The 24741-nt window shown below is 38.1% G+C and overlaps 1 protein-coding gene across 2 annotated transcripts in view; it reads left to right on the top strand.

Annotated features, from left to right (window-relative positions):
• Positions 1–22674, top strand: part of ALCAM (activated leukocyte cell adhesion molecule) — a 125514-nt gene extending 102840 nt beyond the window's left edge. The window contains exons 8-16 of one of the 2 annotated variants that reach the window (XM_071758051.1): positions 842–971; positions 6602–6714; positions 8919–9054; positions 9130–9267; positions 10338–10466; positions 11190–11228; positions 11541–11658; positions 18519–18637; positions 20342–22674. In XM_071758051.1, coding sequence (XP_071614152.1) covers positions 842–971; positions 6602–6714; positions 8919–9054; positions 9130–9267; positions 10338–10466; positions 11190–11228; positions 11541–11658; positions 18519–18606 — 891 coding nt within the window. In that variant the 3' untranslated portion in view covers positions 18607–18637; positions 20342–22674. Of the gene's footprint in view, positions 1–841; positions 972–6601; positions 6715–8918; positions 9055–9129; positions 9268–10333; positions 10467–11189; positions 11229–11540; positions 11659–18518; positions 18638–20341 lie in introns of both variants that reach the window. The other variant, XM_071758043.1, reaches the window with a different exon arrangement.
• Positions 22675–24741: the final 2067 nt, after the last annotated feature.

Raw genomic sequence — 24741 nt, 5'->3', positions numbered from 1 at the left:
TGCATGTTACCCTTTGAACATTATCCTCATCTGCTTAGGACTCCTGGCATGTTTGAGGTGCTGAAACTAGGAGCTGAAGTCCTTGTATCTGGTAAAAGCCATTTAGATTCACTTAGTCATCCTAGGAACTCACTTATATGCCAGGGCAAAAGTGTGTGCTATCTCTCCTTGCTCATGATCACAGTGAGCAAGCTGAAAGAAACTTCAGTTTGTTGTATCTTCAGTCTCCCTGTTACTTGATACTATCCCTGTCTCTTTAGGACAGTGGGAATTGGCTATTTCTTGGCAAGACTCACAGGTATCTTTCTGGATTCACAGATATGAATTAAGGTTTTATTCTGTGCTTCTTTCAAAGCTGATCTAGGTCAGTCAGCTGTAATCAGATGAAAGCTGGAGAACTGGTCAGCCAGGGAGCAGCACTTGCTGGCTAATTCAGAGCACCACTTTCTGTAGATAACTGCATGTGAGGTAGTGTATATCCTAACAGGCTCCATACCATGATGCAGATAGAGTAGGGTTTGCTTGTGTTTTTAAAAATGTGTAGTGCAGTATGCCTTGTTTCATTTTTCCTAAACTGAGTAAGTCATTTCAGATATAGTTTTATAAACAATTTGTTTTGCTGTTGTGATTTTTTCAACAGTCTTACAGGTAGACTGTTTCAGTCTTTTGCTTTCTTTTTCCTTTCTGCTAAACTTTCAGATTTTGTATTTTTCATATCCTCTTAAAAGAAGTTAGTCATCCTTACAGTTTCACCGTCCTTATACTGAAAAAAAAAAACTCAACAAAAATAAATGCTTTTATCAGGCTCATATACAATAAATATTTTGCTTTCCATCCACAGGGAGAAACAGAAGGTATAAGAAGCTCAGATACTTATGTAATGACAGATGTGAGACGAAATGCCACAGGAGAATACAAGTGCTCTCTGACTGACAAAAGCATGATGGACTCAACCACCATCACGGTGCACTGTAAGTCACTGCATTTTGCATGCCAGGTTAGGATGTTAGACTCTCTTGCACCTCCTGGGATGATCTCTCTCTGCTTTGGTAGATTAGTCTAGTAAACTTACAGGAGAATTGAATGATGGAGTTGGTTTAAAGTAGTCAGGTCTTTTGGGGTTTTATTTTTTCTTTTTTGCTGAGATACTTGTTTGAAAACCTTAACTTTCTCAATTCATTGACTTAGATACAGATTCACTCTGTAACTTTTGTACACTATATGAACTGTCAAATACAGTGAAAATTTTGGTGAAATTATTCTGCTCCAGCTGTGCCTTAAAATGTACTCAAAGCACTCAAGCTGGCTCACAGTGGTATCACCAAAGGTCATGCTTTACACTGGGCTAACATCCTTTCATCTTATCTCAATGAGGGTAACATGTAAGGAGTCTTGGAATTCATTATGTTTACATGGGACAAGTTTGGGCTTTTTTTTGACTTTTCCAAAATCCGAAGAGCTACAGAGATCAGTGAAGTTTCTTTAGCTGAATACTGGAATATTTATTCACACTTTATCAGCACCACTTTAAAAGCTTTTCGGTGGTTGCTTTTAATCTGTTCAGGTGAGGAAACAAGAGCAGGAACTCTTTCCAATTTTGCTATGCTACCAGAGGCTGGGAAATGAGCCTCAGGCCAATGTTACTAGCTTTCTCCTGGACACATCAGTGGTCTGTAGTCTTCCTAGTAGCATCAGTACCTTTAATAGTTTACAGGTTCAGAGGAACATGATGGATAATGAAGTTTAATGGCTTCTGCAGTAGTTAGGCTTTACATATAAAGAAACTTAATGTTTGTGTATTTGGGGTTTTTGCTGTGTCTTCTTCTTGAAAGAGGTACAATGCATGCAGAAAATATCTGTGCCTGAATAATTAAGCCTGTTCCACCTAATGAATACTTAGGTTTTAATAAGGTTGTCTGCTCTTTCCCTAACTGCCCCTTCTCTTTTCAAAGAGTCAGCATATGTAAGATCTGAAGAGAGCTCTGTACAACTGCTGCTACCTGCTCAGTATCAAAGTTAGCTCGCTAGTAGTTTGCTGACCCTTCCTTTTATTTTAGCCCAAGTGGATCTCATTGTCTACTTGTGCTTCCGTAAATAGTTGCTCTAAAGAATTGCTTCCTCAGCTCCAAGTTATTTATATCAAGCCAATTTTCCTTTCTCTGCTCTTTTGTCTGAATGTCAGAAGAGCATTAGTACTCAAGAGAAGCGTGGATGTTCTTGACAGAAATCTTTCCAGTGTTGGCAACTAGTGCAGCTACTCAGAGCTCATAGGTACAATCTGGTACCTTGCTGCCATGCTTCACTTAGGGTTCATTTTGTTCTCTTTTTCTTAAAAACCTCTATCTTCAATAAAGCCTTTGCTTAAGTGAGGTACAGTGGCCTGGAATAGTTCTGTAATTCCTGAATACCCAGACTATTTCCTGCCTTTTAAGCTGCTTTGGTGTCTTGCTGGTCTAAAGCATTTCTGCAGCATGTTTTTTTGTAAGGAGTAGTCATAAAAATCTGAAGAAGTCATAAAAATCATAGATGCTTTGTCATATACACCATCTTTCAATTGCTTACTTTATATTAATTTCCGAGCACAGGTCACAAATTTTTAGTGCTTTCTCCTTCTACTTGCCTATATTTTTGCTGTTACATCTTCAGATTTTTTTTTGTCTCCATGATATTTTTTGTCCTTCAAATACTACTTATTAACATCTATCAAATCCTATTTTTTCTCCCTCTTTTGTTTTATTGCCTACCTTTTTACATAGGGATGAATATTTCTGTCCATGCTGGTACACTGAAAAAGCCTTCATTCTGAATCAGTTTTTGTTTCCTCGCATTAGATCTTGACACATAAGATTTTTTTCTATTTTCACTTAGAAAAAGGACAACACAAAGAAACAGACAATTAAAAAACTCTAGTTTAAAATCTGTGAATCTGTAGTTACTTGTTACATTTCAACTGTAGTGTTTATTCACAAGCATATTTTATTGAGCATTATAATTACACTGGTTCCTTTCAGTGTCTAAGTAGGGAAAGCTTCTTGCTGCTATGAAAATATGTTAGCACATCACAGTTATTAAATATTTTATCACAGAATATTCTGGCTCAATACCAAGTTGTTTTTTTCCAAAGATGAATGTAAATTATAAGATTCCTAGAAAGCTGAAAATTGACATGAAAGATCTGATTACCCATAATGTATAAAGCAAATTGAGAGGAGAAGAAAGAGTCTCTTCCTTATCCACAGAACCTAAGGGACAAACTGGACAAACTGGGCTCATGTCCTTTGGAGCAGATGCAGCACCTGTGCAGCAAGGTCCCAGTTTGGAGTCCAGCAGAACTGAGTGCTTGTGGTTGCCATGATTTGTCTCCCAACAGGGGGAGGAACAGAATAGGATTTCTGTTCTGAATTTGGGTTGGTTTTTTTTTTAACACTAGGATGTTAATTTTCTGTCAACTCTGTGCTTTGAGTAAGTTTGCCCAGGATCAGATGAGCAAAACTGGCTGAGGCCAGGAGGAAAGAGCCAGGGGGCTGTGGCAGAACCTGTTTATAACCATTTAAACATCTAGAGAAGTAAGGAAAACACTAGCAATATAGGATGAGTGTACTGGTGTATTTCCACTTAGCTATGAAGAAGCAGCTGGCTTTTGAGCCTCAGTTGTTTTTCTTTATCTCTTGCTAGAATTTTCTGCACATACAGCCCAGTATGGAGCAGAATTCTGGAACATCCTCTTAGTGATGCTTTCCTTTCTGTTAAAATGTGTTTTTGAGGGAAATAGATTTGCAAACCTTCTAATAAATTCAAGTTATTTAGAGGTTTACCATTTGTGTTTCTCTATGGGTATGTTTTATAGTCTTTTCTTTCGCATTCTGACACATTGAGAATACAGGAGAAATCACCTTTTGAAGGCTGCACAGAATAAATCTTCTATTCTCAGAATACTAGGAGAAGTTTCTGGTGGTCTGCTAAAATATTGAGGAGCTCAGACCACAGGCAAGATCTGTGCATAGTTTTACCAATCGTAGCACAGCATTCCATCAGAGGTCTTCTTTAAATGCTGGGAGCATTTAAAGCCTGTCCTATGTGTGTGATAGTTTTCAAAACTGAAATGTTTGTGCTAGTCTTACCCAAATTAATTCCATGGCTGTCTCACACGATGTGGTAATGCATGCAGAATGCACTCTTTGCCTCTTCCCTGTGTTACTTGGTATGCAAAGACAGCAGCAAAATCAATGCAAGACTTGAAGTGAGACCATATTAAGAGCTAGCATATTTTGAAAATGGTGCCTGGTGAGAAGTTTGCTTATGAAGATCATTTCAAAGCCAAAAGGGAAATGTGTGAAAAATTCTTTCAACAAAGGTTTTTTTTTTCGATGGCAAGGATGATGAACTTTGAAATCTTCTGGATGCAAGAATTATTTTCTTTTCATACTTCTGTACCAATAGGATATTGTTTATTAATGGAGCATGTAAGTTGAAAGATAAAATTACCCTACATCACATTTCTTTGTGGACCCTACAGATAATCTGGCAGAATATTAAATCAAATCAAGTTTCTCTATGGTGTGTTCCTAGAGGGAATCCTGTGCTAAAAATTAGTATAATTCTATGCTTCCCTCTTAAATCACCTAGTAAATATTGCTCTGATCTATGCAGTTCATCTTGCATGCTCTGAAATTTTCTTGAACTTCTGTAGCAACTGAGACCACAGTGTGAGAGGGATTGTAGTCTCAGCGATGCCACAAAAAGGAGTGAAGTGAGGGGTTGCAGGCATGCTACCCTGGAGGAAGACTGGGTTGAGGGATTGCTTTGGGCTTGGTGTTGGTCTTGCCTAAGATGAAGGCCAAAAATATAGTATGTTTCTACTTATGGTGTATGCAAGAGGAATCCTTCCTGTATGGTCTTCAGTGGTCTCTTGGGTTTGAGGTGCCATCTTGCTTCAAAGAACAAAAGGTTTAAGTAGATGTTGAAGAAGAGGCACCCTAAGGGAAAAATAAATGGATCCCTAGCTTTTTCTTTGACCACCCTTCTGTAGTGGTAGTTTGTGCTCAACAGTAACAGAGCAAGAAGAAACACATCCCATCCACTAGCTGAATCTATCTGCAAATGCTCACCAACTGAGTCTTGTATTTTTTGTTTAAGATTTTTTTTTTCTTGTGTAAGCAACGGTAGGATCAGGAGAATTTTGGTAGTTTGTTTGCATTTACTAGCCTGGGGAGACAGGGGGAGAAATCCCCATAGGAATACAGAAACAAAAATCCCGTTTTATCTGTTTGGTAAATTCTTCACTTTGCTTGTCCACAGATGAAAGTACAGTTCTTGTGACCCCTCAGACTAGGCATTAAACTCGTAACACAGATAATAATGCAGACTAATAGTACAGGATGGATCCTACTTGTTCCCTGAAGTTCTGCCTTTAATTAGAATGGTGTTCCCAGGGTAACCACTGAATGAAGCCAGTAGCTAAGCTCGCTATTTTGTTAAGGAAAACTCACTGTTTCCCCTTTCTACCAACTGTGCTTTTGCCTCAAGCTTTTTGTAAATTCAACTTAAACACCAAAAGGATGTTCTGCAGTCCTTTTCCAGCAAGTACTATGTTCCTGATGAAATCACACGTGTTTACCATTTAAATCTGTGTGTGTGTGTGTCTGAGAGCATCTGTGATAGTTGTTGCAGCTTGGCTTACAAGCAAGGCACTATGGGAGAGAAAGCAAAATAGAGATTTAGCTTGGCAAACTCTGCTTTCCTTCAGTGTAGGATTTTTTTTTTTTTCCTAAAGAAATCATTAGCCTTCCAGTTCCATATACTAAGAAAAAACTCATTCATTGTTTCCTAACCTTTCTGTTACTGTCACCCTGGTAAGCTGTCACCCTACCCTGTGTCACACATAGCTGTCACTGACTGCAGTTTCCCTGCAGTATGCCAGAACAGGTCAGCAAAGCTTGGGCTCCAATTTGCACAAAAATGTTTTCTAAATTACAAATTCAAAAAAAATCAAAGTGCCTCATGTGTGGACCCCCAACCTCACCCCTTCAGTCAGTATCGTGTCTCCTGCATCCTGTATTGACTCTCCTCATCCTCTCCAGCTGCTGAGGATAAAAATTAACTTATTTGAAGAGATGTGAAAACGTTACCCTTTGTCTGTCTGTCATCTTTTCTACACTTACTGCTGCGGTTAATCTGCCCCCCACCCGCTGCATGAATCCTCCCATTAAAATACGTTTCTACCTAGCGCGTAGCAAGCTATCTGTGCTTCCTCTTTCAAGATTCACATACCTCCTATGTGCATCCATACTCCTGCAGGTTCTTGTACCTTCTCTGTCATTCTTTTAGCAGTCCAAGGTGAAAAAAAATTATCCATTTGTCTAGTGAGTTTTTGCTTTTCCTTTTAGCCCATAATTACTGCAAAAATGTGAATGTTCTGCAATGTCTATTTCAGAATACTCCTGTCTTCTCTCTTATGTGTAAAATTGCCTTGGATTTTACTGAAGAAATGAAATATTAAATTTAATGAGTTCAATTAGTCACATTTTCTTTCCTTGATAAGCTTTTGAAATGGGCCAGGCTTTCAGATATAAACTTTTGACGGATGTTCTTTCTATCCCAGATTTAGATTTGCAGCTTATTCCTAGTGGTGAAGTCACAAAGCAGATTGGAGAGGCACTGCCCGTGTCGTGCACGATTTCTTCTAGCAGAAATGCAACTGTGTTTTGGATAAAGGTCAGTAATTCATCTACTTCACACTTCATCTGAATGTCCACCTCCATGTATTACTGCTGCTACTTCAGTGTTTTGGAAGGAAGGAAGTAATTCATTGGTCTTTTTAAAAATTGTTGTTCAAATGGGTCCTACACATATTACTAAAATGGGAGCTACTGACTCAGGTTGATGACTGAAAATCAGTTACTGTACTCATAGATTCATAGAATGGTTAGGGTTGGAAGGGATCTTAAAGGTCATCCAGTTCCAACCTTCCTGTGTGGGCAGGGACACCTTTCACTAGATCAGATTGCTCAGAGCCCTGTCCAGGCTGGTCTTGAATGCTTCCAGGGATGGAGCTTCCACAGCCTCCTTGGACAACCTGTTCCAGTGTCTCTCCAGTAATTATTGACTCATTTTTCAAATGGAGACAAGTAATGCTTACTATAACCCAAATATAACTTTTTTGAGGTGGTCTATGCAAGGCCATTTGAGAATCAGGTCTCCCTAAAAAGGAAAATCCATTTGGAGGAATTTGGATTCATTAACCCTTTTCTCAGAGACAAGCTTGGTCATGGTTGCAGTAAACACTATAAAAGGGAAAGGCAGGTTGAGGGGTCTGATGTTAGGAACTGGTGTTAAGTGGTTGGTGAAAAGGTAACAGTCACGACCCTCGAGGTGGGTGCAGCACTGTCACATCCTCACAAAGTGAGCACAGCTTTACATCCCATAGAGTGGACATGGGTAGAGTTCCCCAGAGTGGGGGTCAACCCAGGGAGATTTGGACTGGACCTCCTTGCTTTCTGAACTCTTTCAGAGTGGAGCCCAGGTGCAGCTGGGCAATTCATCTCCTTTTAACAACCCATTCGTCAGGATTAAGTTTGGAAATTCTCCCTATGGTACTCTAGGAGTAAGACTATTAGCCAGGTTTGCACAAAAGCACAGCTTTACTTAAAAGTGGATAAGATCATAAAGCATGTCAGATTACAACTAGCAGAATTATAAATTATGGTACTTTCAAAGCAATGGATTACAATTTAGCATAACTTAAGGAAATTGTCAAAACAACAGGTTATAATTAACAAAACTTAAAGCAGTGGGTTACAAAACTTAACAAAGATAGAAACTCTGTCACCCTTACGTGCCAAGATAAGGTTAGAAACAGAGATAGAGAAAGAGAGAAAGATAAAGAAAAGATAGGAAAGATACCACCACCCTTGGATCCAGCAATGGCCTGGGGAGGAAGTTGTGGTCCTCGGATGGTGGGCGTGCATCCAGGATTTTGAGTGTGCCTCTTTTATGGCACCTGACCCCACCTTTTCAGGGAGGGCTTTGGCATATCTTGCACAGCCAGGTTTTCACTTGGGCCCCTCCAGATGGGATGACACAACTGGGCTCGTCCAGGTGGGATGACACAGCAGTAACCCTTATTTCTGTACATTCACCCTCTTCAGTGGCTTTACACAGGGCACACACAAGGTGTCACACTGCCTCCTCAGGGTACAGCTTGCCTGGCCCTGTGCCTTATCGAATAAGGACAGTGTCCTGCTGTCAGGGTGGCTTCACTTGCAAGGACAGCATTCAGCTTACTGGGGCAGCCACTGAGTGAGTGATGCTCTTGGAAAAACAGGACCTCGTTTATCAGGAATACCACTGAAATGAGGGCCTCTTCTAGCAAGAACAGGGCCCCATTTATCAGGGTGGTTACCCAAATGAGGGCATCTCCAGCAAGAGCAGAGTCCATGTGGTTTATTGAATGAGGACCTCACCTGAGCACAGTGTCCATTTTGTTAGGGCAGCTGTTTTGAGACAAATAATTTTTTCAGGATTCTATAGTAGCTGACATAGATGATGGGTGTAAATTTAACCTATCCTGCTGGAAACTAAAAATAACGATACCTGGTGGTTGTTGAGTAGCATAGGTTGATCGTACAAGCCTGTTGTGTTGTCTGTACCACTAGTGGCTTTGGCCATCCTACTAGAAAAGATAACTGATAATTGATCACACCCTATGCATTTGATTTGAAAGCTAGGTCTTCAAGAAAAGGGGAAGTGGCTTTTGTAAACCTCCACTAGTTTCTACTTTTCATGCTGTTGTGTTGCTGGGAACACATCAGGAGTAAAGCTCCTGCCTACTAAAATTCTGTTGATAGTAGTCACTTTTGTAATTTAGAGGTTATTGTATTCTGAGTGAGAATGACAGAGAATAACTCTTACTTTACCAGGACAATACCAGAATGCAAACAAGTCCATCATTTTCAAGTCTTCAGTATCAAGATGCTGGAAACTACATCTGTGAGACTACACTACAGGAGGTTGAAGGGTTAAAGAAAAGAAAGACACTTAAACTCATCGTAGAAGGTAAGGGAGCAGATAGCTATAGTTATTACTTGTCCTCTTAGAACAAAATGGTTAATTGTAATGTTTTTCTTGTAGGAAAACCTCAAATCAAAATGACAAAGAAAACCAACGTAAATAAAATGTCTAAAACAATTGTCTGCCATGTAGAAGGTTTCCCCAAACCAGCGGTGCAGTGGACGGTTACTGGTAGTGGAAGCATCATAAATAAAGCAAGTATCTTTCTTACTACTTTTCTCACCAAAAAGTAGTGCATAGAAGGTGCAGTGTAAAATCAAGGAACGCCTTCTTGGTAGTGAGATTGAAAAAAGTTAAAGGCTATTTAGCTTATCTAAGAGAATGTTAAGTGGTTACACAGTACGTACACGAATGATTTCTGATTATAAGGGTCTTCTGAATAGAGAAGGTGAAGGCAGAGAAGATCCACTGGTTACAAGCCAAAACTGGAAGGAAAAAGAAAAGATTACAAATGAAATATGCATTTTTAAGTGAGGGTACTTAGTAATTTTATCTGGGTAATGTGGTGATTTTGCCATTGCATGAAGAATTTACAAATAATGATGGAATTATAGAACTTACATTAAAAAGGAAATGGATACTTGATGTAGGCATTAACTGGGTGAAATGTATTTAAATACAGTTAACTGCAAGTCAGAAGATATGGTCAGTATAGTTTGTTACAGGCTTTGCAGTTTTATCCTAGTTTTTCTAATTGTTTTTGGGCACTTTTACCTGTTGTTTCTTGCTGGAAACAGAACCATAATGCTATCATCTTGGGGGAAGAATTAAGGAGTACCCATCTGCAGCAGGAAAATTACCTAAAAAAATAAGCAAGCTGAAGTATTTTCATATTGATTACCAAATTACATACAAAGCATTGCCACATTTTGCTTTAGCAGGAAAAAATAAATGAGACATCTGTTCCAGTCAGAGACTGGAAATAAAATGCTCAGTGTTCCTGTAGATTTCATTACTCCATCAGGTTTTGCATTAATCCTACAGAAATTATGTATAGCTGTCACACTTGTACATTTACTTGAAGCTATAGGACTGGAATTATCTTGAAACTGTGTAAGTGATAGAAAATAATTTTCTCTGGACACTGTATTAATGTAATGTACAGCAAAATAAAATCGCTTAATTTCTATTGTTTTCCTGTGGGAAAACAGAAATAGTTGAAAGTTATTTTCCTTAGATTATTTTCAGTGTGTAAAATAGGTAATTCAAGTATTGTTCTTCGCATTTTTCAAGGATACTGATCTTCTTTTTTTCATCTTTTCAGACAGAGGAAACCAAATACGTGAATGGAAAATTTTCAAGTAAAATTATAATTGCTCCTGAGGAAAATGTGACTTTAACTTGCATTGCAGAAAATGAGCTAGAAAGGACTGTGACCTCCCTGAATGTCTCTGCTAGTGAGTGTCTAGCTGCTAGAGAGCATTTCCTTAAAGTTGTAGTTTCACATAAAGTACCTACACTTCATACTCCTGTGAAGAGTATTCTGCATAGTAATGTTGATACTAATATATTTAACCTTTAAGTCTCAAGTCAAGCAATTGTAAATCCACTCTGGATCATAACATTTATTGATAGCTTTCTGGACGAAGCCAATTAGTCTTCATTACTTTCTTGGCTAGCTATCTCATATATGCATTCTATTATTTACTTTTGTAAATAATACTACAACATCATAGTTCAAATATATTGCCAAATATTACTTTTTTTTTTTCTAATGATCAAAGTCTTTATTAGTAAATTAACATAATCTCTTAGTACCTAAATTCCAGGTAATTATTACAGGTACAACTAGATTCAGAGGAGAAATCAACCATACTGGACTATAATCAAATGTCACTTTGCAATGATGGAAGGTGATAAAAAGCTATAGTTTGTGGAAGGGTAGGACAGAAGTGCTCAGAACTATTTCTAAGGTTATTATTACCGATTTTTAATAAGATTCTTTGATTGAATGTGTTAGTTACACAGTAAAACTTCTGCTTAAAAACAAGATTAATTACTTTGTTTGGCAAACACTGCATTAAATTTTCAGGGTTTCTCTCAGTGCTGTAAGTAGGAAACTAACGGTGATATTTCAATATAACATATTTTGTCTTAAATTTTAACATTTTTCATTTCAGTAAATATTCCAGAATATGATGAGACAGAGGATAGAAATGGTATGTATGGTTTTCTGTCTCCATAACATTTTCTGTTGATTGTCTCAGTTCAACACCTACGTAGTGTCACTGAACAATTTCCACAGTCTCTTAAAGTTGGACTGGATTCAAAATAGCTGGGGCCACGATTAACTAAGAAAGTGACTTTCTTGAAGCTTTAAATGTGTTTTTAAGAGCAATGCCTTTTTTTTTTTTTAAATTTTAACTTTCTGACCCCTTTTCTTTTCTTGTTTTTGATGGAAATTCTTTAGAAATGCTGTAATGCTTTACTTTATCATAGGTCACCTCATTAACTTTTCTTCTTTGCTTCAGATGACAATAGTGAAAAGGTTAATGACCAAGCAAAGCTGATAGTGGGGATTGTAGTCGGTCTTCTGCTGGTTGCTCTGGTTGCAGGTGTTGTCTACTGGCTCTACATGAAGAAATCAAAGTAAGAATTTATGGAAAAATTGATAATAAATAGAAAAAACAAATACTGTCAATGGAAATGTATGTTTACCCATTTTCCTTCTTTCAGTTTTCCAGAAGTCTGAGCAGGGAAAAGTTGTTACAATTGGTATACTTTATAGAGAAAAGAAACTTTGTACCTCTGATAGCCTTGGCCTAGTGCTTAGCACTACTCATCTGGAGGTGGGACTCCAAGATCACCTATTATGAGGTTTTCTTTACTGACAAGCAAGTCAGGGCTGATTCTTCCATTTAAATTTAGTACCTGCTGCTTTATTGTAATACATTACAATTGTGTGGCTTTGCAGGTACCAGGAAAATGGAATGAATTAGAGAATAAGTCTAAACCATGTCAGGGAGAAGAGAGATCCTTAATTACTTCATTTATATATACACTTCGAGATCTCTGAAGTAAAACTAGCAGAGGATAGACCTTCTGTCATCCAAATCAATATGTTTCAGACATCCTAGGCATAGAACAGGCTTTTCCACTGAGGCCTGCTTACTTCCAAGTTCCTGTATTGTCTTACAGGCTCACTTTAGAAAATAAACTGGATGATCTCAAAAAGTAACCATGATTTTCCATCCTTTTATAGATTGTCATGACTATGCCATTTGGCCTTAGCCCCATCCATCCTGTCTTCAGGGAGTTAGGAGGGCAGGCTGGCTTTCTGAAGGGCTCCTTGTAGCTGCTTCTTAACAGAGAAGATTAAAGTACTTAGGCAAAACATGCACAAATCAGTACAGATACATAAGCAATCTTAAAATTTCAGTTGTTCTTTCATCAAAACTAGATCAAATGAGATCTGAAATATACCAGTGGGATTTTACTATGAACAAATGTGTTTTCATGGGTGTGAAAGCACAACGAGAAATTTTCCATCTGCTTGGAAATGCTCTTTTTTCGATGAGACAGAAGGATTTTACTCCAGCCATAACTGAACAGGTTTTCCAAGTCTTTCAATAAAGCATTGCTATATATTACCCAAGTACAGAACCACAGTCAGATACCACATGGGCAAGAAAAGATTATTTTTTTGCAAAACTTACAGTTCTTTTGGTAGAAATTAAAAAGTGATAATAATGTTGAGTTCCTTCTCCCACACTTTGCTACTCATGTGATAATGTCCGGAGTAATTTTCTTTAGTTTTTCCTTTTGAATATGAGAATGTGGAATTATAAAACTGTGATTCACTGGTTTGGGGTTTCTGTAAGAAGTGGTTGGCTATAAGGAAGGCAGAAAAGGTAGAGTATCTTTTCTTGTACCATCATGTAGTGTGCTGAGAGCTAACAAAAAATCTTAGAATACAGCATTATTTTTTTGTGAGAAGAGTGTATGGCTTAAATTTTTCAACTTCAAAGATAGGATACAATGCATTCTAAATGGACAACACTTCATCACGCCCAATTTGTTTTTCTACAAGCTTAGAGTAAAAATTCGAGCTATAATTAATTAGACAGGTTCACTGCAAACAAAATAAAAATTCCTTTGTAGTTCAATAATAGTCTTCATATTCAATACATGGTTGCTGGCCTCTGAAACCCTTAATTGATGCATCATCACTGACTCAATCAGTCTCCTGTTCCCAGCATATGTTTAAGTTGATCTGTTGTTATCCTCCCTGCTTTCTGTATTCCATGCTTGCGAGAGCAATCAGAATGTCAGTACCTATTCTGATAGAGCTTTCATCACAAATTACAGCCTAGAAATCTAAGTAGATCTTGCAAAAATGTGCCCTACACCTTTAGACACAACCTGTGTCTAATCACAACCCCTCCATTTCCATACAAGCCAAGAGTTAATAGTTTTTTTCTTTTAACCCACCCTTGAACAGTAACTCACATAATCTCTGTCCCCAAAGTGACTCCAAAGGAAAGTCTGAGAAGGCAGCAGCACAGAGCTTTACAAGCCTGCCGAGGCAAGAAAAACATTACTTTTCTTCATTATTGGTGTTGTGGTTTGTATAATCCTCTATTGTCTTGTCATCCACATTAAGTAGGAGTTACACTTCTAGCCTTGGAATATATTCACAATAAATCACTTCCACAATTATTCACTGCCTCAGCTCCACTTGATACAAAAGCTGATTATTGCCACATATTCTTTTCACTATATTTTCCCATAAATCAGGGATTCATCTGTATTCCACACCCTGCCACCAGCCCCCTCTTGAATAAAGAGTTGAGGCTACCTACCACAGCATGCTATGTTTCTCCTTCATCTGAGCAGAAGGCCAAAGACTTACTTTCTACAGATTACTCCATTTTCCAAAGAGGGTATTTTAAAATAATTTGCACCGAACAGAATATGATTTAGCACTTCAGAATCTTTTGAATTTTTTTTTTCTGACAGACCTCAGCCAAGTGACTCTAGAACACCCATCTTCATTTAATCCTACAAACATGAAGCTTTTACCTTGTCAGAAACAACAGAGAGTACAGCACAAATTAAAAGGTTTAGAAAAAAAAATAATGCTCCTAGCACTCTGTATTCTTGTTCTCCACACATGGATGTCTTGTGTGTGGGTTGGACATTGTCCCATTTTAGCTCCTTGTGTTTGGGGGTGCACAAATCTCAAGTCAGTAGATCAATTTTAAAGTGGTTTAAAGTGAAGTGAGGAAAAATACAGCTGGACAAATTGAAGCACAGCAGCAGGCTTAAAGATTGTTCATACTTGGAGAATGCAAAACTCTTGAACTTTTTGCATCAGAGTAATCAAGAATGTTACTATTGTCTCTGAAGCTGAGCACTCAAAGCCTAAGAATTCTGCTTTTCTGATACTTTACAGGAAACTAGCATATTAAGCCAAATATATAGGAAACTTCCTGTATGTTTTTCAAGAAGACACATCTGTATTGGTTTTCATGCCCTTCACTTCCAGACAAAAGACAAAGTTACAAACATCTCTAGAAGTGTCAGTTCATGTCATTAAACTTCTAGAATAGTGGCACAAATTTAGAAAAGATCAGTAATTTCTTGATTGGCATATTTTTCTAATATCTCTGCCTTTTTTTCCTGCTGATGGACATGTGAAGATAATTTGAGTAATCAAATGCAAGACTGGGGAGAAAGAGGTTATCTGGATTTTGATGTATAAAACAGCTCCTTGACAATCTTTTGCAACAGTGTAGTTGAATGTCTTTTCATGCCTTTCAAAAGTTATGCAAGTTTTAATGAAATTCATGTCTCTTGCTTCAGCACCCAGAACTACACCAGTGTGTATTCTCTTACCCATCATTATTGCAAGCTTGGGTAATGAGGACAAAGAGCACTGCAGATTTTCTTCCTTAGTGTTCAGAGTGAAGCCTGGACTTGAGAGATTAAAAGAGATCAGAAATTAAAACCCAGCACCAATTTCTTTGTTATCTATATGCAGTCTGTATTTACGCAACAGCATGCAAAATAATTGAAATCAAGAATGGTCTTTATATTAAAAATAATACTATGAACATTGTCTAAAAAAACTCCATGAAAATAACAGCTCCTCAGTGCACGCCCATACTCCAGAAAAACCTAAAAACCTCAAGTTAGTTCTGATTACAGAGAGATTTTGATTAGGATTCCCTGAGGATAATTATTTTCCTGAAGAGAAAGCTTAAATAAATGTAAAATATGAGACATAATTGTAGCAAGGGCTGCGAATGATCCATGTTTTACAAATTACTTAAAAAACCCCAAACTAAAACAAAACAGAAAACCCCAAAACCAACCAACCAAAAAAAAAACAGTTGAGAAACATAAGTAAACCTGTATTCATACAAGCAACAATATGGCCAGAGAATGCTAGGGTGTGGGCTTTATTTGTGGAGCTGTAGGTGATGCTGAAGTGAGTTGGCCTGGGCAATCTCGGGGATATTTCCCCAGCCACTTGGAGCTCTGTTGTCCAGCTGCTTGGATGGCACCAGGAGCTGGCTCTTGAGTTGCAAGTGGAGCAAGCTGACAGGAGTTAATGCACATAAAAAGTAAGGAGCAACTGTTGTTGAATGTTAAGCTGGCAAAGGACCATTTGTCCTGTGGCTCAGGTCACCTCAGGAGATGATGGAAACCGTGCTTTGAGCCATTTCTCTGTTAAAAACTCAGGCCACGTCTGCCAAGCCCTGAGGATTGGTGCCATGCCAGGGGTGCCTGTTCCCCTGCTTTGGCAGAGCACTGCCAGCTGGGCACACTGCTGCAACTCAGTGCAAAATTACTCATCTGTCTCTTAATAACACTATTTAGATAGCACTAAAAAAAAAAAAAAAAGTCAGCAGTACTGCTTTTGCTGAGGAGGTGAATGCCTCGATATCAGTAACTGGGGAACAAAACACAAAAATGTCAGCAAGATTACAGAACCACCAGAATTCAACTGCTGGATTTCAGAGCCTAAATCCCTCTGATTGTCAGACATGGAAAACTGCTGTCGCTCTCATTTCAAGCAAGGGGTATATACCATCCTCCAGAAGTGCTCTGGATTGCCTGGCTCCTTCAAAGTCAGAGTGCTGCCTTTTGAATCTCCCCTTTTCACCTATTTTTGCTTTCGGAAAACAGAGGTGACATTTAATAAGGGGAATGCAAAAGTGAAATACAGCACTTTAGAAAAACCCAATTGCAATGCAGAACCTCCCGGGTTTAGTCACTGGATAATTTTAACCTAATCAAAGACAAGTAATGCAGGTTTTGGTTCCCTCTGCTGCTAAGTGGCAGCTCATGTGAAATCCAGTCTGCATTGGGCACTGTAAAACACATGATAAGAGGTTAGAAAAAAAATAAATACCCAACACACTGAGCCATGCCAGTATTCTCTCCAGTCCACTCTTTTGTCTCTGAGAGCAGATATAAGCAGTTACACAAGGGCAGATGTCCATTTATATACTGTTTATGCCACTTTCTTACCTCCAACTCGTTTCATCCCAGGTAATTTCCTGAGTCCTGATTCTTTCAGCTTTTCATTTTTCCCTTCTGTCTCCAATTTTCTAAGCCTTACTTATGGAAAAGACTCATTAGTCACGACAAGCCAAATCCTGTGGCGTACCTAAACCAAATGTTTTTTAAATGAAAAAAAACAAAAAAAAATTTAAGATATTTGTTTGTTTGAGGGCATATTTCTTATTACTGGGATTAAAGAGATTTCTGAAAGGTGAAGAACACAGAAGGTCAGTCTCTACCAAAGCAGTGAATGTCTTCATTGCATCCTACTTCTGTGGACATCGTGTGTTTCAGGTTTTGAATACCAGAAGAAAATAAAAAGTTATTGCACCATAGAAATTTACCACAAGTTGCTTTAGGTTACAGTCTCAGAATTTTGAAAATTAAATCTGCCTGCAATAAGCAAAAGTTTGGGTGTTCAGCACATACATCTTCCTGTCAGCAACACAAACTTAACAGAGGCACTCTAAAACCACTAGTAAAAGGTAACTGCAGCTTTACAGCCACTCAGGATATAACCTGCCATAAAACTAATAAGATTTTAGAATAGTCCCATTCAGTGTAATTGATGGGATTTTGCATCCAGAATCCCATGCCTCTGGCACTCCTCACCTCCTGCTACCCAGCCCAGAGAGCAGCATTTCAACATCATGCCCGGAGGCACTGAGGGTTGGGTGACTTAGCACCCCATCCAGGATCTCTTGTGAGACAAGAACCAAACTGGACTCTCTGAACAGAACCCTTCAAGGCTGCTTCAACCCAGGGCACGCATCGTGCTCAGCCGCTGCTTGTGGCCTTTGCTCAGATGGAGGAGGGAGCTGCACAGAAACTCTCCACCAGCAAAACTTGGTGAGAGGTTTAATGGAGGGACATACCTGCATGGTGTCAGCGTGACATGTCTCACTATCTTGCTAACCTGTGTCTTCATTGTATTTTGCAAGTCGGTGTCACTGCAGGTCTTTACCCTGAAGCAAGGGTGAGCATATGCATGAATCTGTCAAAACAGATGTTACTTTTCTGTAGGGGAAACAAATTATCCATAGGAAAAAAAAAAAAAAAAACAAAAAAAACGAGTATGTGATAATCTGCTTTGACACAAGGGATTTACTTTGTCCCACTCAGCCGTGTTTGCCCATTTACATTTTAAAAATTGCAGCCTTCGAAATGTTATCGCAGTGCTGCAGGAATCTTCCACCTTGGCAGACAGTGAAGCTTCTCACACGTTAAATGAATGGCTTAGTGGTTTTATTGTGCTAAGATAAACTAAGCACTTAACTCATTAATTCATCTCCAGTACTTGTATTAAGGAAGACCTGCTATTTTAAATGAGGCATACATCTTTTTTTTTTTTTTTTTTTTTCCCCCTCCATCATTACACAATCTCTTCTTTACTCAAAGCTTGTCAGTCATAGCCAGCACAGATCTGGAAGCCAGAGTGGGTTTCTTCAGTGTTGCCAGAATTTTCATTAATTTCTTTAAAGAGCTTCCGTTCAGCATGAGCACTGAAAGTCAATTATTACAAGTACACCAAAGATTGCTGTGTTGATCAAGATATCTTAGCCACACTTGTTACTTTTTAGTACACCTTAAAGCAAACCTGTCTTTCTTGAAACAAGCTGCACAATTAATTTTGTCAGGAAACCTGGATCTGCACAGCTGGTTTAACCTTAAAAAAAAATGTCTGCTACCTCGAAATGATTCTGAATTCCTCAAGAGGTAAAAAGACAAATACACAGCCCTACTGCAGCACTTGCTGTGGTACTAACTCAGTGGGGTGAACTGGTCTGCTAACAGACATTTGGAAGCCTATTGCTCTCCTCAGATAAGAACTGTAAGAATGATCCTTGTTATCAAGAAGGGAGGAGACAGTGTTGCTAATGTGAGGATGGAACGAAATGCTGTAAACATGTAAAAACCCTTTGAATTTTTCATTATAGGACAGCATCAAAACATGTAGACAAGGATCTTGGAAATATAGAAGAAAACAAAAAATTAGAAGAAAACAATCATAAATCTGAAACTTAAAGAGACAAAAATGTGTCAGTCGTCATTCCAGGTAAGTGTTTTGTACTGCAGCATTGAACATCTCCTGGTCCACCATTGGAGATGTGTGTCTGGGGATCCCAGTGGTAGCTCAGAGCCTGGTACTCACCTGGCAGAGTTGTGGCAGCAGAGTGATTTTGAGTGGCTGTAGCATTAGGACAGACAGACTCAGGTCTCTGGCCAGTTAAGAATTCATACCTGCATATGCAAAAATTAAAGATAAGTGACAGTTTAGACATAACTTTGCACTCAGCTTTATCTTAATCCACATAATCAGTAAAATGAAAGCATAGGTTTGTATAATATATCATTGTGGTAAATGGGTGTGTGTCTGTGTCTGTACACGAAGAGTATAGGTGTTAGTTTATAGGTGTAAGTCCACGTTTTGAGTTACAACTTGAAATGTTCACAGGAATCTTCTTCCCTTACTGGAAACAAAAGTTTCTAATTCCTTGATCAGGTTTATTCATCCAGAGGCATGTAACTTCCCTTAGAACAGAATCATTCTTTCACTTCAGACATTTCACACACTGTTATCGATTTTATCCTGGAAAAAGCCACTGTATATTACGTTACTTACAATGCAGCAGCTATTAAAGTTTCCCCAGTTGGGATCTGCATAAAATAAACTCGATACAAATAATGAGGCAGGTGCAGAAGTCCTGCTAGGAATTACTGGAGCGTTACAAAGCACCAACAGCACCACCCGGTGTCCACATACAAATACACCACTGCTGCATGGATATGCCCAAAGCTGCATCTCTCTCCCCTTAGTTCCAAAAGTGGGCGTTTAGGCCATTTTTCTGACCAACTAAGGCCATTTAAAATTAACCGTGTGATAGCACAACAGTGTGGCAACTAGCTAAGCTTACTGAGTTTCCTGAGTTACACATCACCTGGTCTTTAAAGGAGCTTATTATGTGTTTAGTGGTGGCACACTGTGAGTGGAATCATCACATTTCAAATTTAGTTTTTCTTGTTTATATAAATACAGCCCTCTTTATTAATAATTTCGGTATTTCTGAAGTTTTGAAGTACAAGGCACTATTTCTGCACTAAATATTTAGAATTTACTAGGGATAACGATTATATAGTATAAAAAGAGATGGAGCATTGCTGTATCCACTTTGCTAGCAATATTGCTGTTTAACTATTTTGAAAGAGGAAATTGAGAAAACTAAAATTATTCCCTCTGAATGATTTAGAAGTGGAAAGTAAGTTTGGGTATTGAAAAAACTGCTCTGTACACCCCTAGCATTTCTACTGAAATTTTGTAATTTTTTTGGTTGGGGCTTGTTTTGTCTTTTTTTTTTTTTTCTGGACTTGATACCTTCTGCAGCTTTGCAATACTGAGGTGATTAGATGGAGCTGAAGCGAGCTGAAAGTACTTATTGAACATTGGAGTTCAAATAATACTGTGTGCCTTCAGTGCAATCGTTAATAATTTTATTTCTTCAGATGAGTACATCTACATAAAACAAAGCTTATCTGTAAATCCATTACTTACCAGATAAACTTCCTGAATTTCCTGGGAACAATATTGCAACAGCTAGTCTTATCATGAAACAAAGTATTCTCATCATTGAGCAGGAAAAAAAAAAAAAAAAAAAAAAAAAGTACTATGCATGTAGCTGTTTATCTGAAGGTTAAATACTGAGTGGTTATGTTGGTTTCCATGTTTAAAACAGTTAACTGGATTTATCGTTCTTATTTTCAGAGAATACATATAGACCAATTGAAGCATGAACGTGGATTGTATTTAAACATATACAAAGAAGTGACAGCTATTCATGGTTCAAGTATTAAACAGACCATAATACCAAGTTTTCAAAGGATTTTAGACACAATTATCTCAAGCTAAAATAAACCCACAAACTAATTTTGGCAACAGCCATGATAATAGGTCACCATGTTGTGTTCTGTTTGAAATATTTTTTGTAAATGCCTGCACTGAAGATTTCTTTTTGTTTGCCTTTATGTAAATTTTTTACGTAGCTATTTTTATACACTGTAAGGCTTTGTTCTGGGAGTTGCTGTTAATCTGATGTATAGTGTAATGGTTTTATTTCAATTGTTTTTATGACACCCTTTGAGCAGGTACATGTCTAATTCTGATTGTTATCAGTGAAGCCTCTGCTTTGTAGCGAGTACCTAAAGTGTAAGATTGTCTTTAAGGAAAATGTCAAGCTCCTTTTTCATTCTTTGAAATGATATTAAAGAGGAAGGATGACAGCTGTGACAAGAATAAACTAAATGGTTAATAAAAGGGAACATTTTAAAAACCGTGCAAAGCTAAACAGCCAGAAAGGGAATCAAACGTTCCACGGAGAAGGCTGGGTACTGAACAAGGAACACGATAAAAAAATTCCTAGCTGGCACACAGTGGCTGGTAATCCTTTTCTTCTAGAGCAAGACATGCATTTTATTGATACGTTATCAGTTGTCTTTCATGTTAGAATTAGGATAAGGAACTGGAATTATGGATTAATTTTGATTCCTTTATGTTATCCGCTGCCTTAAAGTACTGTTACCTTTTCTTCATTTCAGAGAGATACCAGTCAGAATTGGAAGGTTTTTTAACAAGTGGTCATATCAAAGCTGCGTTTTTTTCCCCACAAGAATAGAATATATATATATTTTTTGTGTGTTTTTGTTAACTATGCTACAAATATTGAATGCACCTTGAGATAATTTTAGTGTTTTTAACTGGTACCTAATTTATCAACAGTACATATAATTGTAACAATGAAATGTCTATGTATCTTTAGTTACATTCAAGTTTGTAACTTTATAAACATGTTTTATGCTTGAGGGAATTTTTGGAATGGTACTGATAGGAAAGCATTTTAGGTTTAATGGCCAATAGAAAGTTGTACTTAAGGGAGAGAAGTTTCATCTTATGCTGAAGGTTAGTTTATGGAAGAAGGTAACAGGCAGCTTTGGTGAAGAGAAACGGTTGAGTAAGCAGTACATCAGGTTTCCATTTACAAATATCCAGGGAAAAAGTAAGTTTTTATAGACTGGTAGACATAAATAAATAAAAAATAAATAAATAAAAAAGAAAAAGATGGACGTTAGGAAATGTATTTTGCCACTTTTGCATTATTTAGGGGGAAGAAAACACTGTTACTTGTAAATTTGTAAAATGTTAAATGTCTGGGCAGTAGTGACTGATGTCTTAATAAAAGCTTCCTGTAGTGCATTGGCATGGATTAAATACATAAGATGTCCTATAAACTCTATGCTGTATAAGATATTAGAGGGAAATCCTGTTACATGCCTCTTAAACTTTTGATTTGTTACTGTTTTATTTGGCAAAAAGAAAAAAAAAAATCTTGGTCAATATTTAAACCAAAGTGAAATGGGGGGAAAAAACCAAAGTAATTTGTTTTGCATGGCTAAGCCATTCTGTTATCTCTGTAAATATTGTGATTTTTTTTCTCTTTAGAATTTTGTTAAAAAAATTCTAAAATTTTTAAACACCTGTTTTTTCCAAAATAAAACGTGAACACAGAAAAAAACAAGTTACTTTATATACAAATATATCTTTTTCTTTTGGTGCAAGAACACTGCCAAGTGATACGTTTTTTTTTTTTTAAAAAAAAGACCCACAGTGGTCATGGCTCTCAACAGGAAAAGTTGTAACAGAGTCCTGTGAGGGAGCGTGCAAACATCACCTCTCTTTGTTTGTAACACTACCAGTAGTTCTTATATACAGAGAAGAGACCTCCAAAGACCGTAAGGGAAAGCATAGGGAAGGGCTGAAAATTTTCATACCACTGTCTGGGGAATACAGGGGAGAGGAGAATAATAATAAAATAAATTTAAAAAGTCCTTCGACTTCCACAGCTATGGAAAAGGAAATAAAAACTCCTCACCTTTTGGGATTCTGCTAGATCTCCTATGCACTTTAAATCGTCAATCCTGGGAGCTGGGTTTTTTTTCACTGCTCCAACTTCACTTCCAGGCACGTTTCAAGAACCAGGAGTGCAAAAGAATTAAATGTTTCTATCCATGCCTAAACAACAATAAAATTGAAGTTTGTCTTCACTCGCTTGTCTGAAATCTCAGTTTACAAGAGCACACACGGACATGAGGGAGGGCCCTTACCTGGGGCTCCTGCTGACTCCAGCTCTGCACATTGGTGTGAAAAGCCCCTTGAAGCCCAGGGTGGGTCTGTGGGGGTCTTCTTGGGGACCAGAGGGTCAGCATCTAGAGAGCATAAGGATGCACTCAGAGAAAAGCACGTGCCCATCACCAGGCACATGAAACCTTCCAAAAGTTAATGGTGCAGTCTCTACTTGTGACTGGTTAAAAAAAAAAATACCCTAGCACTGAATCTCAGGTGGCTTGTTCAAATCTGAATTTGTACACCAGTCCAGAGTTCAACATGTAAAGGGGAAAAAAAAAAAAAAAAACAAAAAACCCAAAACCATAAAACAAACAACCCCCCCCCAAAAAAAAAAAAAACAATCAAACAACCCACCCTGCTCACAAAGGTTTTAAAAGCACAGCGAGGTGGGGGTGGGAAAGAAGCATCCTCTTGTTTTAAGGTTGGGAAATTAAGAGAGGTTTGTGGGTTTCTGTTCATGGCTGTAGAGTAAACTACCACTGAGCATGGATCAAACCAACAGGTTTTTCTGCACACTGCAAAGGCAAAAATAATACTCCATGTGGTTCCCAGGCAACTCTCTTAAGTCTCCAGAAGCAGTAATACCAAAATGAGAGCTCTACTGCAATGGATGGCTGCTGCCATCATCAAAACACTCACACAGAAACAGGATAACAGTGTGGCCAGAAGGTGAGAAAGAAAGAGAAAAGGGACTTAGGGGCAACACAACAAAAGACAAATCATCGGGGACATAATTCAAGACCTAAGGACCAGCCTAAGGCTTTACTGCACCTATAGCTACTGTGCTGCTGGGGCTAGCAGCTGGTCAGAGCCTTCACCAGCTTAATGCTGGTACTGCTTGCCAGTTAAACAAATGGTCCACACCAGATCATCTGTATATTATCCATAACTTACCAACAGGAACTCAGCACTACAGATTTTTTTAAGCAACATGTTACACCTTTAGCTGGATGGAGTGTTTCATTCAGTTATCATCTGAAATACATATATAAATATGTCCTATATTGATTATTATATGAACACTAAGATATTAGCATGAGTTTTATCAATATTTGTACCAGCCCACGGAGCCAAAGAATGAATAAATGTAAATTTGGTGTCTTAATTCTTTAAGATAAATTTTGACAGGGAGCTTCTGATATTCACCTAATCCTCAATTGCTGGCTGTTCCAGTTAAATATGATTTACTAGTAGTACCACATGTAGCTGGATACCTTCCTGTTGACTTCATGTTTAGGCAGCCATATGTATGTAATTATCTCAGCTAAGATTAAGCAGTGACATAGGAAATGAAATCATGGCCTGCTGTGTCAACCACATCCGTGCAAATGTTTTCTGGGTTTTATTTTGACAAGGCTGCATCCCCATCCCTGTGTCTGTTTCCAAGAATTGCCCTAAACAGGATTTTCAATCACATTTCTCCTCCAGGCAGAAGAAGATGAAAGGGAACAGAAGAGGTACATAACACTTCCAGTTAACCTGCTTCTACTAACCCCCCAAGGACTCCCACATTCTTCTGGAAAAGGAGAGCATCCTCACACTGGCATTAAGCAGTGCTGAGTGGGGCTGACTTCCCCCTTCCCTCATGGTTCCCTGCCTGCTGGAAAGGAGGGAGACAGGTTGCAAACAAACCAACCAACCCACCATCTGCAACTGCATGCTTCATGTGTAATGCATCACACCAGTTTAATAACCATTTGCTACATTTCAAATTATCAGAAAATCAGAAACTATGCTTATTACTTATGATCAAACTACATCAAAGTCAATTTTTAAAATAAGACTAAAGCTCCGGTTCACCCAGCTGCTCACAACTCTGTAAATGTCCTGTAATTCATACATTTTTCTCATTTAAATTCTAAATAGAGACATTTATTCTGTTAGTGGCAAGGCATTCACTTTGAAGCAGTAATGAATTTCAGCTTGAAAAGGTAGAGCCTGACAAGTTAGTGGGAAATTTTGTTCCTTAGTGAGAAAACAGTAAT

The sequence above is a fragment of the Heliangelus exortis genome, chromosome 1 (assembly GCF_036169615.1).
Source record: "Heliangelus exortis chromosome 1, bHelExo1.hap1, whole genome shotgun sequence".
Lineage (NCBI taxonomy): Eukaryota > Metazoa > Chordata > Aves > Apodiformes > Trochilidae > Heliangelus > Heliangelus exortis.
Note: the sequence above shows the minus strand (reverse complement) of the source record. Positions and strands in the feature narration are given on the sequence as shown.